Genomic DNA, 17,078 nt, shown 5'->3' with positions numbered 1-17,078 from the left:
CTCTTAGCTTTAAAATACTGTGGTGTGTTCTGAAGAATGCTGGTTTCCTGAGTGTAGCCCTCAGGCCAGGGGTCATTGCATGCCTAGGAACACGAATCTGGATTGGTTTGCTTGGGTTTTTTTTTTTGTGGACCAACGTATGTGTAGTCACAGTATGCTGGATAGCACATGGAAGTAGCTTCACCCTTGAACAGCTGACATTGTGGGCATTGTTGCTTCAAAATGTGGGCGGAAATGTTGGCTGTCTCCCAGCTCACACAGATTCTTTGTGAAGGCTTAATAGATGGATCAGCCCTTGATTTTAAACCATAACCCAGGAATTGATAGGAAACGTAGGCTCGTGTGGCTCATACTTAAGTAGAGAGTCGGTTGCATCCCTGTCTTCTCTTCCCTGTGCCACTGGCACATCGACTTAATCACAGGTTCATTAACTGGCCTTAATCTTCTCTTCTTAGCTCTTGTGCAAATCCTTGATGAGGAAGTAGGAACATTGACTTCTTCTCTGAACGTGTTCTGATCCTTTCATTTCCATTGCCAGTCCTTTCTCACAGTATTCCTTGTCCTTTCTCCCAGTATTCCTTGCCCAGCCTCCTCTCCCCCGTTCCCTTTTTACAAAGCACTTTGGATGATCATCTCCCTCCTTTAATTTTAAGCTCAGGGTTTTTGGGGTACTTTATGTGCACATCCGCTGTGAGAGTTGATCACACACAAGCTCATTGCAATTGTACATAATAAAATCACACCGTACTGACAAAAAAAGGCATAACAAAGTGGAGATGCTGGAACTTCTACCAAGAGAGCACCCTCAGTTGTAAAATTTTAAAAATATATAATTTATATGTATGCAAAGAACAACCCCCACCCCACATATCTAGACAGTAGTGAGGTTAGTCCTTTTTTAATGTTTAGCCCTCTTTTTGCATTTGACATTTGCCAAACCTTTCTTGTCAGTAGTTGAGAGTTCCAAGTAGTGGTAGCGCTTTTTTAGATTGGTGGCTTACTCAGCTGTCTCATTCCCCTTCCGTATTCCTCTCTTCTGCTCACTTTTCTCTTTTGCAAATTTTTTGAAATGTTTACAGGCTTGCACCTATCTGCTTTGAATTTTTTTAAAGCTGTACTTGGTCTTTTATTTTTACACATTTCTGAATGATGAACATAGAGTGGTATCGTTAGTTGGAGACAAGATTTTTTTCTTGCCAAAGGTATTTTTTTGCATTTCTTGTGTTTTATTTTTCTGTTTTTACAAGATGTTTATGTTCATAATTTGGTTGTCATTCAGACTGAGACATATTTAATTTCCCCTTCTTCCCCCCACCCCCATGTATGATTTTAACAATAAGACATTAGATGTAGGAATCTAGCCTAAATGATGTAATCTTAGTTATTTTTTTCCTCCCTTCCTCAGTCCTGTACAAATGAATAAGAGAAATGTACAATCCCACTGTACTTAATGCACGGAACGCTTGGCAAATAATTATGTCAGTGAATTTGAAACTTGTATTAAACACTTTAGACATTTGTAGAAGGGAATTCATAGAGTTTTCACTTATATACTAAAGGTTTTTTGTGCAGTTCTCATTGCAAAAATAAACATTTGTACTGAATATCTGAAGTAAATTTTTATTTCTTTACTCTTTACCCTCTTGTACTGGGAGGACTGGCTAAAGCTGAGTTGATTGAACTCCCTCAGTATTTAAGAAACATTTTGTTCAACCTCAGTCCCCTAAAAGTTCCTTCAAAGTACAGAAATTTGTATTCCTTCAACAGAAGTCAGGTCATGGAAGAGTTTTTCAGACATTCAGGTCTGTGCCATACCAAATGCTGAAATTAGAGACCACATTGCCACAATCCATAGAATCCAGCACTAAAGCCAAAATATTATAAGGTCCGTAACTGGTTATCCCTCTGTGATAATTTCAGGTTCTTATCTATGTAAAATTGGAAGTTAAATTTAGAAAACTTAAAGAATATCTTTACCACACTGAAAATACTGCTGATGCCTTATGTCACATGGCATTAATATACATTAATTGCTAGTGTGTAATAAGTAGGTGTCCCTATAATGTCTGGCATGATTACATCAGTTATGTAAGCGGGATTTTAAAATTTGCATGACCTGCAAATCAGCATTGCTCATTATGCAGTTATCTGCAAAAGCACCTGTGAAAAGAAAGGGTGGTTAAAAAGGTCTCTCTTCTGCACATGATCACTTCCATTCAGAATTCTAAAACCCCCACTTGCTGATCAGATGGCCCATCCTTCAAAGGAAATCTTTGCAAACCAAAACTGTTCTACTCTTAATTCCGTCTCTGCAACATCTGTGCAAATGGTGTGCTTTTCTTACTTTCAGGTGCTTTTTGTACCTTCTGCATTAGGCAGTGCTGATAGCTGCTACAGCCCTGTGATAGTTATTTTGCTACTATCCTCTGCAGCTGATTCCATCATTATCCGGGGGGTGGGGGGTGGACACAGTAGGGCACTGTCTTGTCTGCCGCTGCTAAAGGGAGCTTCTGCTACAGCTGAGCCTGCCTCTCCTGTGGATGTTGCTTTGAGGCCACAGTAAAATGGTGGAACAGCAGCCACCAAAGTGAACATGTTAAGAAACTTGTCTGAATGTGATGAACAGACCAAAGATATGTTGGAACAAACAGATGGGGTATTCCTTTTTCACAGATACACACAGAGGACAATTTAGCTCCAGGGTTCAGTGGTAATCTACTTTCTAGCAAAGACTGTACACAAGAACATGACTGATCTGGACTTAGTGAGTTGATTATACCTACATAATATTACCAAACACATTGGCCATGCACACTATCTTATAAGAAAGTTATCAGTGGTACATGAATATTGCTGCTATTCCCATATTATCAATGGTAAGTGAACATGACTTACTGAAAGTGTACCCATGTACTGCAGAGATTTTAAGTGGCATACACCATTAATGGAGCATACATTTACTGTCAGCCTTAATGGTATGGCATGATCCTAGATATACTGTACTAGCTGAAATATTAAAATAGTGTTCATAAGACGTTTCCTCTAATTATCATGCAAATAATGCAATGCAGACAAAAGTTGTACACTGGCATCAATACACAACCCTCCTCTAACTCTACAGCCAATCATGCAATATGAGCCCAGAGTCACAACTAGTTGTACAGTCAAGTCTGTCCTCAATTTTTAAAAACTGGCTCAACCTAGATCTGTAACAAAAGAACTGGTGGGTTGCTAACTATTCCTAACTATGCCTCCTTTTTTCCATTCTTACCGTTGTTTCCTCCTGAACTACCATGTGAAAATATGTTGTAGTGGCAGGAAAAAATATAGCTGGCAGAATTCCTCTTGTATTGAACTCTAAAAAGCATTGTGGCCTCTCTGAGGTCTTAGCAGTACAGTAGTTACATCTTTAGGATCCCCTGGCTTCTTGGCCCACCTCAGGTTCAAACCTTTCTTACCCAACCACTTCCTCTCTGCGAACTGGACAGAACTTCTGCCACTGGGCAGGTGTGGGTCTGTTTCCTAGTGCTGTTACACCCCACCATTTACCTTGTCCCCCCCCCCATACCTCCCAGCTGCTTGTATGCACTATCATTTATTCTTTGGTTCCCTACTTTGGAGCCCCAACTACATTACTCCACCGTTCTTCAGCTGCCCTTAGCATTTTTATCACATACCCCTTGCCTTCATGTCTCTCTTTGCACTCAAAGGGTGGACAGCTGCCCTAGATCCTCCTAACAAGTCCTGCACAATTTCTTCAGTGCCCTGACCCTTCTTTTTGCCTCAGTTCTCCACATCCTCTGTGTTGCGTCATGGTCCTGTTTCAAAGTGTATCATTCAACTCTTCCTTTCCTTTGGATGCCTTGCCATTAGGACTCTCTATTATTAATTCCTCTGCCTCCTGTATGCTGCTCGGTAGGGCAGGCTTCTGCCTGGGAGAGGAGATTATGAAAATGTGGGTGAGGGCAGTTGTCAGATGACCTGATTTGCATTTGGAAAGGGAAAAAATACTGTAGGTTGTATTAGCCTAAATCTGAGCTTTTGTTGGTGTTTAGTAGTTAAGTCATGTCCGACTCTTCGTGACCTCATGGACCACAGCATGCCAAGCCCTCCTGTCTTCCACTGCCTCCCGGAGTTTGGTCAAATTCATGTTGATCGCTTCGATGACACTGTCCAACCATCTCATCCTCTGTCGTCCCCTTCTCCTCTTGCCCTCACACTTTCCCAACATCAGCGTCTTTCCCAGGGAGTCTTCTCATGAGATGGCCACAGTACTGGAGGCTCAGCTTCAGGTTCTGTCCTTCCAATGAGCACTCAAGGTTGATTTCCTGCAGAGTGGATAGGTTTGTTCTCTTTGCAGTCCAGGGGACTCAAGATTCTCCTCCAGCACCACAATTCAAAAGCATCAGTTCTTCAGCAGTCAGCCTTCTTTATGGTCCAGCTCTCACTTCCATACATCACTACTGGAAAAACCATAGTTTTGACTATGTGGACATTTGTCAGCAAGGTGATGTCTCTGCTTTTGAAGATACTGTCTAGGTTTGTCATTACTTTCCTGCTAAGAAGCAGGCGTCTTTTAATTTCATGGCTGCTGTCACCATGTGCAGTGATCATGGAGCCCAAGAAAGTAAAATCTGTCACTGCCTCCATATCTTCCCCTTCTATTTGCTAGGAAGTGATGGACCAGTGGCCATGATCTTAGTCTTTTTGATGTTGAGCTTCAGACCATTTTTTGCGCTCTCCTCTTTCACCCTCATTAAGAGTTTCTTTAATTCCTCCTCACTTTCTGCCATCAGAGTGGTATCATCTGAGCTACTGATATTTATATTCCTGAGGCCCTCCCTGATGTCAGCGGGGAGGGAGTGACATATATATGTCTTGCTTGCACATACACTTCTCTGCATGCACAGAGAAAGCTCTGGGCTCACTATTTATTTATTACATTACATATCCTGCCTTTTGCCCAGTGAGCTCAAGATGGCATCCTAGGCTTCCCTTACATTTTGACCCGGTAACTCTGTGATGTAGGCCAAGCTGAAAGAGCCTATGTCACTCACAGTGTTTTCATATACACAATTCCCACATAGACACACTGTCAGTAGGTAGAGATGGGGAAGTTTAAACCTCCCCTCCTTGTCTCCTGGGATGTACATATACTCGGGATCATTGGGTCAGCTACAACCTCTACCTGCTTTCCTCAGATAGTGGACTGAAAAGCCCTGAAATTGCTGCATGGTAATATTCTGGGTGCTCTGTTCCAGCTACAGTGGGATAAGGGGTAAAGCAAAAGCCTCATTCCTAACAAGCTCCACCAAAATGGTCGTTTTCTCACTGCTGCCAGTAGCAACGGAACAACATAACCACCATCTTGGAAAAAGTAACCGCCACGTGATCAGTAGTCCCCCTATGTCTTGCCTGGGCATGAGAAAGACTCTTTTGCCTTTCACATATCCAGACAAGACATACGGGAACTACTGGCAACATAGTAAGAAGAGGGGACTCCGCTGAAGGGGAGCACTTGGGAACACTAAGAGTGTTAAAGAGGAGGTGTGTAGAAAATGTCTGAAATGGCTGAAAGGTAACCTTTTTGCATCTTAGTTGGTGAGAAGTGCATAATTGACATGCCTTGGACTAAACATATGCCACATTTCAGAACTCTAGGTCATTGTTTCCTGTGTCAGGTTGGCCCAGAGGTAATGCTATAAATAATGAGTACGGTAGAACCAGGTGAGTGGACTCTGTTTCCTATGACTCAACTAAGCTGTGGGAGGCTTCAAGAATCTTGAGAATGAAGCAGCTCACCTCAATTATTTTTCATCAATTGCGGTCACTTCTGATCTTAATCTTTAGGCACTTGGTTTTTGAATACCATTTTGAATGCACTCCCCATACACACTAAAACACAGACACTTGCCTTCCCACAGCAGCCCCTACCTGCTGTTCTTCAGATTCTGCATTGAAAAAGCTCTCAGGTTGCTGCCCGGTAATAATGTGGGTGCTCTGTGTCAGCATTGGCTCTGTTACCACAAACCCAGCATCAGGTTTCAATCCTATGCGGCTTGGGTCCAGCTATGGGTCGGGGCTATTCGAGGGATTGTATTACCCCATACTGTGAGTCTACTCTGCTTTTCTGGGGAGGCCCTTCTCTCACTTGTTTGGTGAGGACACTCCTTCTCTGTGTCTGTTCCCAGGCTCTGGAATGCACTGGCCCAAGAACCTTTCCTTCTGTCAAAGATCTTCCTTTTCACGCAGGCTTTTCAGGAATAAGTGTCTAGGGAATGCTTTGTTTTAGAAATTTAGATACTTTTAGAATTTTTAAAAATGTTTTCAAACTTGTTTTTTAATGTTGACAAATATTTGTTTTTAATATATATATATATTAATAGTTTTAACTTATTGCATGATTGTAATTGTTGTGAGGCACCTTGGGCCCCCTATGGGAAGAAAGGTGGCATATTAAACAAACAAACAAACACAAACAAACAAACAAACATACAGACAATTGCTGTAAGGCTCAGTAATCAGCTTTAGCTCAGATTCAGATAAATCCTCCTTGATGCAATAGAACTGACCAATAAAAGTGTGTGCCTGTGTCTCTGCGGAAGTAAATCTTCATATAGGTGTAACCTGGATATTCCTCTTGCCCCCATTTCAGATCACATGGAATGGTCTTCAACAAATGCCCATCTCACTGGCTTTTATGAGATATAAACAAGCACATCATATACAAAGAGACTGATAGAGGGACACACAGAGCTAAACTAAATTGTAAACTTACGATTTATATCTTATATTGCCTTGTTTTTATCTATGTAAAATTGTGTATACAAATTGTTTTTATTGTATATGTTGTGAGCCGCCCAGAGTAATCTATGTCTAGATGGGCGGCATATAAATGCAATAAATAAATAAAATAAATAAATAAAGCTTGCAGTTAGAGATGGGCACAAACCACGGTTCAGCCTGGTTCAGCATGGTGCCCACACAGGTATTCCACAGGTGGGTTTCCTCCCCTGCCTCCTCAGGCAATCACCCAGTGATTGGGAAGCCTGTGCTGCCGTCAGTGAGTGGGTGATCACCTGAGGAGGTGGGGGAGGGAAGCACAAAGCACCTGCAGAACACTGTGCGGGATCCATGCCAAACCACAGTTTGTGTCCATCTCTACTTGCAGTCATTGGAAGGAAACCCTTAAGAGAGAAATGGCTGTGTTTACTATAACATAAGCTTGTTACAATCTGCATTTTGTAACTTAATTTGCTTTCATTTGATACTTGATCACTGCGTAATAACACTGGCTTCTTCTGCAAATCTGATTTCTCAGGCATATTTTATTTATTTAAAATATTTTTACCCCACCTTTCTCTTTAAAAAGGACCCAAGGCAGCTTACATCATTAAAATACAATATTTAAAATGAATTAAAAATATTGTATTAAAAACGGTAAAGAAAATCAACATCAAAAGCACATTTAAAAGCAGTAAGGCACAACTATCCATTTTAAAACTCCTCTCAGACAGCCAGCCACTCAGGGAAAACCTGCCTGAAGGGAAAAGTCTTTACCTACTTGCAGAAGGGCAGCAAAGATGGGGCCAGTCTGGCTTCCTGTGGGAGGAAGTTCCAGAGCCTGGGAGCAGCAGCAGAGAAGGTTTTTGAAGGATTTGTTTCCCTGGATGGACAATATTTTAAGAGCAGAAAATATACATTTCCCTTAATGTGTTTTCTGATTCCCCTTCCCCACTCCCCCTGCAGTCTCACACACATTCAATTAATCTAGATTCATGTATCCAAGAACAGACTTTCAATCTTATCCATAGTCACTGGGACTGGAAATTAAAGTATTGATTTTCACTTTGTAAATGAAGCCTTCTTGACTTCAGTAACTTTTTTGAGCAGTTGTGGATTGCTTTGAAGAGAGAATGTTTGGCTTTCCAGATTTTGTTAAACTACAATTTCCATCAGCCCTCACTATTTGCTATCCCAGTCAAGGCTCATGGGAACTGCAATCTAATACTGTTAACTTTAATTTTCATAAATATTATTCCCTGGGGTTTTTTTCGCACCCTCCCACCAAACATCCAAATCCCAGTTTTGCCATGAAACCCTTTGGGTGACAACTTTCCCTCAACCTAACTTATTGTGAAGATATGGGAAGCTCCTGTACTCTTTCTCTTGAGTTTCTTAGAGGCAGTATAATAATATTATATAGTACTTAATTATGCTGGCAATCCCTGTTAGTAGTTAGGGCACACTGGTACCTTTTCCAATCTGTGCCATCAGGGTACATTTGTAAATAAGGTCCCCCTATTGTACTGAATCTCCAAGCTCCCTGCCCATTTTCCTAACAGGAGGAGAGTCATGTGTAAATGGGGGCAAATGCCTGAGCCTTTACTAGCTGCATAAGGTTTCCATGACAACTACCTTCAGATAGCCTACTGGAATTTCAAGTTCTCTAAAACAGTTCCCACAGAGGTTCATGGCCTGGCCGCAGGACTAAGTAAAGGCCGCTCAGAGTGGTATAAATATACCACATGGGTGGGATATAAATCAAATAAATAAAATAAAATAAAATAAAAGAAAGAAAGAAAGAAAGAAAGAAAGAAAGAAAGAAAGAAAGAAAGAAAGAAAGAAAGGTCGGCTCTAGAGATGGGCACAAACCGCTGGTTCGGCTGGAGGGCTGAACCACTGACCCGCCCTGCCCACTCTCCTCCTCCCAACAAAGGAATCTTTCGATTCCTTAAAGGTGTTTTGTTTCGTTTCACATTTATTGCACCTTGCTTGTCTTCCCCCAAAGAGACAGCTGACCCTGTTTATACCAAGGAGAGCTTCGCAGAAATTAAAATCTAACATGGTGAGAGTCCACTGGTGCCAGCTATCACCAAGTTCGTCTTCTCGCTAAGGAAAGCAAGAGCCCTCCCTCTCCGCCTCCGCGGACGTGGCCGGCCGCCCACCCGGTCCTTCCAGATCAGAAGGAAATGCTGGGTGTCGGGGACATTTGTTTTTGCAGAACGTCGTGGGCCGTTGTAGGTGACGACGACCCTGTCGGGCCGCTTCTTGCCCCCCCCCCCGCCGCCGCCGCCGCCGCTCCGGGCTTCCAGTGGCCGGTGGGGGGGGGCGGGAAAACGACATCCCTGCAGCAGCCGATACCCCGGAGGCTTCCCCGGACCGTCGCTGGCCGCTGGGCAGGGCGGCGGGAGGCCCTCCCCTAGACTTCCTGTCCTCACACTTTTCCCCTCCGTCCGTCCATCCCGTGAAAGAGACGCGCCCCCGCCCCCGCCCCGGGCAATCCGAGGAAAGGCTTTTAATGCCAGCCGGAGCCCAACGCTTTCCCCGCCCGGCCTCACGGTCTCTTGCAGCGCCGCCGCAGCCGCTGGATCCCCCCCCCCCCAGGACCGTCCCGTCCAGCCCCGCTTGTTGATCTGCAGCCCCGAGTTTCTGGGGGTGGGAGGAGGAGGAGGAGGAGGAAGATCCCGCGCAGCTGCCCGAGGCTGGGCCGGGTAGGCGGAGCTGGACAAGGGACCGGGAACGGCGTTCGCTCCCTCCGTTTAAAGGAAAGGGGGAGGCCGAAACGAGCTGGTCTGCCCGGCGGAAGCGGTGAGGTGAGGCGAAGGGATGGCCCGGCGGGAGGGAAGGAGGGAGGGAGGGGTGACTTTCCGGGAACCCTCCGAGCCCCCTTCCCCTCACTCTCGGGGTTGCGGAGCACATCGGGGCATTCGGCCCGGCCCCAGGTTGTGTGCAACATGTTTTTAACCCTTCACAGACAAGATTTGAAGGCGCTGACTCGAGCTCCCCATCCCTACAGGTTGGCTGGAGGTCCTCTTGAGCAGGGAGTGGGGTGAGGAAAAGAGAGGTCTGGATGGGAACTGGGTACGTAAATAGGCATCTTCTGCGTGAGAGGGGCCAACAGCTTGCTGGTGGTGACAGGCTTCCGAAAAGAAGATTTAGGACAGGAGCCTTGCCAAGGCGAGCCGGGTGGCCTGGAGACTTTGCCCACAGAACCAGCGAGACAATACAGAACCTGCTGGTCTTGGCACCTTTGGCAAGTGTCCAGTGCCAAAATTGATTGGGTTCAAGTCTGACAGGCATCTATAGCCCCTGTGGAAAATTCAGTGTATTTCTTTATCTGGAATTGGGAGGTGTGGGTTCAGAGGTGTGGGTGTGGATGTGGGTGTACCAGCTGCCACCCCAATTTCTCTTTGTAGCCCACTGAAGCTGCCGGAGCATTCAAGGAAAAGCTTTTAATGTCACTGCTGTAACAGAGAATTCTGCATTTCTCTACAAGCATACATAGTTAAGAACAATTGCCTTTTTGAAACGACTCCCAGAATCTACTGGCCATGCTGTCTGGGTGATTCTAGCCCCCAAAAGTAGCTTCACTGAAAACTAGGGATGTTGATTTCTGCGTTCAGCTCAGCCGTTGTGGGGCTAGGCACCCAGAAGCACAAATCCATAAGGAACCAGGAATCCTGTTTTCTAAGAGTGTCCTGAACAAATGGCAGGATGAGGTATAGGTGGATGGGTGGCATCAGAGCATTCTCTAGAGACTCTTGAGTTGTCCAACCTGGTACAGGTCTAAAGGAAGACTTCTTTCCTTGCAGCCCTGGGATGGGAAGAGAGCATGTTGTCTCTTTATCGCTCCTTATTGATCCCAACTCGCCTGATGTTGAAGCTCTCGAACGTAGCAGCCTGGCTCGCTGTGTATGGTGGTGCCTGCCTCGCTGCCGCTTACAACCTTTCCTGGGCTCTCTGGCTGGTGTTGACTCGGGGACCCAGGCACGTCTTCCACAAGAAGAAGCGGGACACGCCGCCAAGCTGCCTCACTGATTCCTCATATGGACAGCACCACTACCTGACACTCAAGGTGAGTGCTGGAGAAAGGGAATGGGGAAGCCCTTCACAGAAACAGACTATCTGTTTTAGGGGTTTCTACCAAAGCAGGAGGTGAAGGCGTGATCTTGGGGTTCATGGCCTTCATGCACTGCTGGTATATCTGAAAGGCTGGGAGGAATGGAGTCCACTGCCTAATCTAGCCCAATAGTATCTCCTCTGTTGGTTGCTCTCCAAGATCTTGAGTGAAGGTATTTTTCCCCAGGTAATCTACCTGATCCTTCTGAGCTGGATTTGTGGGGGGCCTGAACCTGGGACTTCCTGCATGCTAAACATATATTCTGACATTGAATCAGGGTCCCTTCCTAAGGGAAAGGTGCCTTGGATGTAGGCTGTGTATTAACTGCCCCCATTTCTCTGTCCTGGGAACCCAAGGACTCAGGACTGCATCTCCACTATGTCATGGCTGGCCAAGAAGGTGCGCAACTGATGCTTCTCTTGCATGGATTTCCTCAGAACTGGTAAGCTCTTCTGTAGTCTGTGGACACAGGAAGAGGTGACATGTGTAGAGCCCATACGTGTTTACCCTAGATGTGGCTGAAGCATGCACCCTCTGACGGGAAGCTAGTCTGACAAACAAGGTGGCAGGTGACACGTGTGGGTGGTGATGGATTCCTAGTGGCCCTTTGGAGGTGACTTGTGACTCAGCCACATGAAATTCAACCCACATCAGCAACGGTGTATGACTCTTAGTACCTCACATTGTAATTACACAGCATTTATTATCAGTTCTATATTAAGTGGAATGCAAGAGCCAAAAGTGTGTGATAAGATTGTTGGACTGGAACTTGGGAGATGCAGGATCTGGTCCCCACCAAGCCAGGAAAGTCACTCTCTCACTTTATTTCTTAGGGTTATTGTGAGGGTAAGGCAGGGAGATGGAAAGGCATGTACTCCACTGTGTGCTCACTGGAGAGAAAGTTACAAGATACAAACATTGCTCCTAACAAAATTACAGTTTTGATGATGGAAAGACAGTCAAATTACCTTTAGGCAGTGCTTGGTGGGGAGATTTTTGCTACTGCGGGATGAGGAAAGGAAGGTGGAGGAATGAGAATGATGTCTTATTTGTTTAGAATCAAAGAAGTCCATCTTTGTATTTATCTTATACTGGTTTGGCTGTATTGACTAGGTTCACGTGGCGCCACCAACTGCATGAATTCAAGCAAGCATTTAAGGTGGTGGCCCTTGATTTGAAAGGCTATGGCTCTTCTGACGCACCAGCTGGTCGTGAACACTATCACAGGGATTCTGTGCTAGAGGATGTGCGAGGTGTAGTGGAAGCCCTGGCCTCCAGTGAAAAGAACGGTGAGAAACCATTATGATGGCAGGAGGAGGAGGTTGACGCTGCCAATCCCTGCAGCACGGGCAATTATAGAGGGACAGTTACTCTTTTCCAACCCACCTGTGGATGGAAAGAGAGAGCCTCTTCTTCTTGGGTGGAATACGGTTGGATTGGCTTTCTGTGAATGAACAAAAGTTTGGGTTTGGGCGGTGCTATAGCAGGCATGCACACCTCTCCATTCTCTTCGCTCAAATGTTTTGTATCTGCTTTGTTTTTTAGCAACACCTAAGTGCATCCTAGTGGGTCATGACTGGGGCGGGTGCATTGCCGTTGAATTTGCTGCCACTTATCCCAACATGGTGGAGAAGCTGGTCATCATGAACGGTTGTCAGTCACAGGTCTTCCCAGGTGAGGCTGAGGACACCTTACGTTGCAGTGCTCACCATATGTATTGTGTCCAGTGATTGGTATGATCTGGCTCCAACCCAGATTGGGAAAGAAGAGTCCGAGTCCCGGATTGACAGCTATTCTGACTGCATTGAATGCAGTGTAAAAAATGATGATGGCAACTAATAAAACCCTCTGTCACAGGAAACTGCCAAACAAATCTTGGAATAGATCAAGGGCAGAGAAGGTCTTTCAAGCCAAGGCCAGCTTCCGTTCAGCAAGGGGAGGGCAGGTGGAGAGGCAAAGGGGTGGGACAAAAGAAACCCATTAGGTTTTATCCAAGTCTCAGCAAAGGCATTTCAACCTTTTAAAATGGGGGGAGGGGGAAGAAACCCATGCAAAAGTTGAGAAAAGACTAGAAAATGATCTCATGGGGAGGGGGTAGGATCTCTGGGGAGTCCTGAGGGCCAAACTGAAACTCCAAGAGGGCTGGGTATCTTTTCAGGGCCTGAGGCCATCCCAGCCACATCAAAACAGGTAAACAGCCACACCAAGAAAGCTGCGTCTGTTCACAAACTGCAGGAGTGGCGCTCTAGATGCCCCCCTCCCCTCGCCTTTGACTGTGCTAGCAAGGGCTGATAGGACTTGCAGTCCAAGCACATCTGGAGGGCCGCATGATGTGACTAGAATGAAAGAGGCAGTAGAATTCGACAGGCCTCCAAGTGGAAAGCGCTAAGTTTAGCAGTTCTGTTAAGCTTGGGAAAGCAGATGTGCTTTTGCCTGTTGCCTAAAGTAGTAACAAGGGCACCAGCACAGCCCAGGTGGGTTCCTAGGTATCGTAGTGTCTACCTTCTCTGGGAACAAGGCCTATCTGCCATAACATCTTTTCCCCTTCAACATGGCAGAATATATTCTTCAGCATCCCAGCCAGCTGCTGAAATCTGAATACATGTTCCTGTTCCAACTCCCCAAGCTGCCAGAGTTCCTGCTGTCCTTGGATGACTTCTGTGTGAGTGGGGGGAACTCTTGTCTTGCTGGAGGGGGAGGGGCACTGAGGGCTCCTGGCTGGCCATGCTGGGAATGTAAGCAAAGGAACTCCTTTGTTAAGACCATATACACCCATGTATTTCCTTCAGTCTTGAACTACAAATCTTCACCATGTTATCTCCATATCTTTCTGCCAAGCTGCTTTCAGCTTTGCATGCAGGATTGTGGCTCTGGCGGTCTCTCTTTTTTTATACTTTTTAAATTTTATTTATACTCAATCTTTCTCCCAATACAACTTCAGGTGCAACTGAACAGGAGTTTGTCCTGGGTTGACATAAATTTCGCTATATGACACAATAGCATTTAAACTGTTCACGTACAAAAGTTAAATTTCCAGGGAGTTGTGTTTCAAGTATTCACACATCACATAGTGCCTTTCCCCTCACCCTTCTCTGCCATCATCTTTCCCATCCTTTTGGCCAGCATTAAAATTATTTCCCTTTTAAAAAAATGTTTAGCAAGTGGAATGGCACTGCACTTATACAACCATGTAAAAATGCGAGTAGATAAATGGGTACCACCTTGGTGGGAAGGTAACAGCGTTCCGTGTCTAGTCGTGCTAGCCACGTGACCACAGAAACTGTCTATGGACAAATGCTGGCTCTACGACTTGGAAACGGGGATGAGCACCGAGCCCTAGAGTCAGACATGACTGGACTAAATGTCAAGGGGAACCTTTACCTTTACCTAAGCTTTTATATCAGACTTGTATCAGTTTAGTGCTATAGTGAAGAAAAATGTTTTTTAAAATACATTTACAAATTGCTTTTCAGTTGTAGCCATTACCAATACAAACAGAAGGCAGGCAAAAAGTAGTAGGATTCACTCCCTCTCTGTGCATCATTAATATTGTCATCTGGACATTCCCATCAACTAAGTCAGGAGACCAATATAAGCAATTATACAAGCCGAAAGCAAAAAAAAAAAATGCAAATGGAAATGCTACCGAAAGAAAGAAAGAAAGAAAGAAGGAAAGAAGGAAAGAAAGAAAGAAAGAAAGAAAGAAAGAAGTCCTACTTGCTGGACAAAATATACTCCATACTTATGCCAGTCGATCAGATCTACTTACGATTAGCACTAACATCATGTTGTCTATAGCAGCAGTCCCCAACCTTTTTGGGACCGTGGACTGGTTGGGGGGTGCGGGCTCCATGTGTGTGAGGACACCCCCACGCTCACGGGTGGGCGTGTTGCGCTTGCGGAGGGGTGTGTTGCGCATGCAAGCAAGCGCGGCACGCCCACACATGAGCATGGCACACCTACTCACAAGTGCGACACGCCCACCATGCAGGCGGGTGGGGGGATGGAGAGCTGTCTCCATGGCCAAGTTCCAGGAAGCCCATGGACAGGCACCAGGCCGTGGACCATGGGTTGGGGAGCCTGTTTTATAGGATAAATATCAAAAGAAACAGGAACATGGTCTGTGTAATGGCCACTTGAAGAACCAGAGTTACAGGCAAGCAACCTGTTCTTCCTTTTATGACCAGTCCAGTTTTTTTCTGGTAAGTTTCCAGTGAGTAAACACATAAAAGGCATGACCTAGTGACCTGCATTCTCTCTGGATCTTAACATCCCTGCTGGAGGATGTAAAGCTTTCCACATGTTATTAGGCTGTAGTTCCCGTCCACCATAGCTAGGATAGCTAATAGCAGGGGGTGACTGTTGTAACTCAACATCTGGAAGACCAGGGATTTCCTACCTATTTATGCAGGGTTAAAGCCTGTGTCCAGTCAGCCTCCAGCTCCTGCTGTGTTCTTCTTCTTTCTACAGTATATAAAGCAACTTTTCACCAGCAAGAAGGCAGGAATTCGGAATCCAGCACGGCGTTTGACAGAGGAGGAGTTGGAGGCTTATATTTATGGCTTGGCACAACCTGGCCATTTGACTCCACCGCTGAATTACTACCGGAACATGTTCACGTGAGCCCCGAGTCCTTTCTGTTTGTCTTCCTGGGTGGTGTTGGCACTTCTTAGATGGAGGCGTGGGATGATATTTGAGCCCTTTGTTCAGGGAGGGCAGCTTGGCAGCAGCCCTTTTTCCTTTCTGATCCTAATTTTCAGTAAAGGACATGAGGTCCCTGTTCGTAGGATTGTTTAAATGACTATTCAAATAATAACAGGCCCCCCTTCCTCCTAATATGTCTGAAGAGGCAAGTAGGTGGGGTAAATCCTGTGACTTTTCCAAAAGGGATTTTGACCCACTTTAATTTGTAATAAAATGGAGGAATGCTGGGTTGCAGGGGGCAAGCTAAACAGTGGGAAAGTTTTCTTTGTAGATCCCAATGGGATGGTTTTCCTCTGTATCTGCTGTGCTTGTGTCCACATGAAAATGGCAAGACCAGCCCAGGGTGGAATATGTTGGAAAAATAAGGAACTACTGGTTGCCCGGTGCTTGATCTAAACATTTGTTGTCTGTTATGTTTGCAGCTGGGGTCCAGCGAAGTGCAAGGACATACTGATGCCCACTCTGCTAATCTGGGGAGAGAAGGACGCATTCCTGGAACCAGGCGTTGCTCAGCTGATGAAGCACAATGTCCGGAAAAGTGTTCAGGTGAAGCTTATCCCTGAAGCCAGCCACTGGACACACGAGGATCAGCCTGAAGAGATCAATCGACTGTTATGGTCTTTCCTGTTGGAAAGAGGGTGTGAGGGCGAGACACAGTAAGTGCTCCACGTGGCATGCAGGAAAAGAGCCACAGAGGCAACTTGGTGTGAATCAGAGTGCTGGTCCTTTCCAGTGTTCAGCAGGGTCTTTCCTGTACTTCCTTGGAACCCAAGTCCCGTGGAAAGGGATGTTTTTGCCCCTAGTATCTTATACTACAACCAGGAAACCTGCTTTGAGGTTTCTGCTTGAGTGAAACCAGAGACAGCTATATTTGGCCAAAGGGCTTTGGAGTCACTTCCTGTTGTGGAAGGCACCGACACCCTCTAGAAGAGCAAGCCTTTCCTTCTCTGTTTCATGTTCTCTGTGCCTTGACGTGGTGGAATCCTAAGTGAAGCCCTATGGGTTTCTGTGCTCTTCCTTGTTTTCCTTTTCACCGACACTTCCCAGCCTTGGCAAATTGCACTGCAAGGGCTACAAGGGAAAGAAACTCATTTGGAAATCAAAATGATTGCATCCTTTGCCTTTAGTGTGTGTCTGGAAAGTGCTGTTATACTTCAGGAGTAGGTTGCCTCTTAACATGAGAGGTACAAATGTACCTGTAAACTCAAACAACAGGTTTTGGACATGTTGAGGAGAGGCTGGAGATTATCTGTTGTGCTGACCAAAGAGAAGGTGTAATAATCACCCTTTTTTCAGCTTCTGGAAAGTTTTACATCTGTCTGGAGGGAAAAATGCCAGCCATGCTTTGGAAGCACCATCAGTTTTTCCATGAAGATACATTTGTATAAAAGAAGGTTTTTGACATTACAGTTGTTTTTCCTAACCTGACCCTGTTCCACATAGCCTGTGTTTGGAAATGGAAAGGGAAGAC

The 17,078-nt window shown here is 45.4% G+C and overlaps 1 protein-coding gene across 4 annotated transcripts in view; it reads left to right on the top strand.

Moving 5' to 3' along the window:
• The first annotated feature begins 8,829 nt into the window (after positions 1 to 8,829).
• The window catches only part of EPHX3 (epoxide hydrolase 3), a 41,365-nt gene continuing 33,116 nt past the window's right edge, over positions 8,830 to 17,078 (top strand). Inside the window, exons 1-9 of one of the 4 annotated variants that reach the window (XM_078385894.1) lie at positions 9,468 to 9,596; positions 9,800 to 9,864; positions 10,596 to 10,858; positions 11,260 to 11,345; positions 12,017 to 12,192; positions 12,449 to 12,577; positions 13,462 to 13,565; positions 15,374 to 15,522; positions 16,030 to 16,263. In XM_078385894.1, coding sequence (XP_078242020.1) covers positions 10,616 to 10,858; positions 11,260 to 11,345; positions 12,017 to 12,192; positions 12,449 to 12,577; positions 13,462 to 13,565; positions 15,374 to 15,522; positions 16,030 to 16,263 — 1,121 coding nt within the window. In that variant the 5' untranslated portion in view covers positions 9,468 to 9,596; positions 9,800 to 9,864; positions 10,596 to 10,615. Of the gene's footprint in view, positions 8,849 to 9,020; positions 9,102 to 9,464; positions 9,597 to 9,799; positions 9,865 to 10,595; positions 10,859 to 11,259; positions 11,346 to 12,016; positions 12,193 to 12,448; positions 12,578 to 13,461; positions 13,566 to 15,373; positions 15,523 to 16,029; positions 16,264 to 17,078 lie in introns of those variants that run through there. The other 3 variants (XM_078385897.1, XM_078385895.1, XM_078385893.1) reach the window with 3 other exon arrangements.

The sequence above is a fragment of the Pogona vitticeps genome, chromosome 2, assembly GCF_051106095.1.
Source record: "Pogona vitticeps strain Pit_001003342236 chromosome 2, PviZW2.1, whole genome shotgun sequence".
NCBI classification, from domain to species: Eukaryota; Metazoa; Chordata; class Lepidosauria; order Squamata; family Agamidae; genus Pogona; species Pogona vitticeps.
Note: the sequence above shows the minus strand (reverse complement) of the source record. Positions and strands in the feature narration are given on the sequence as shown.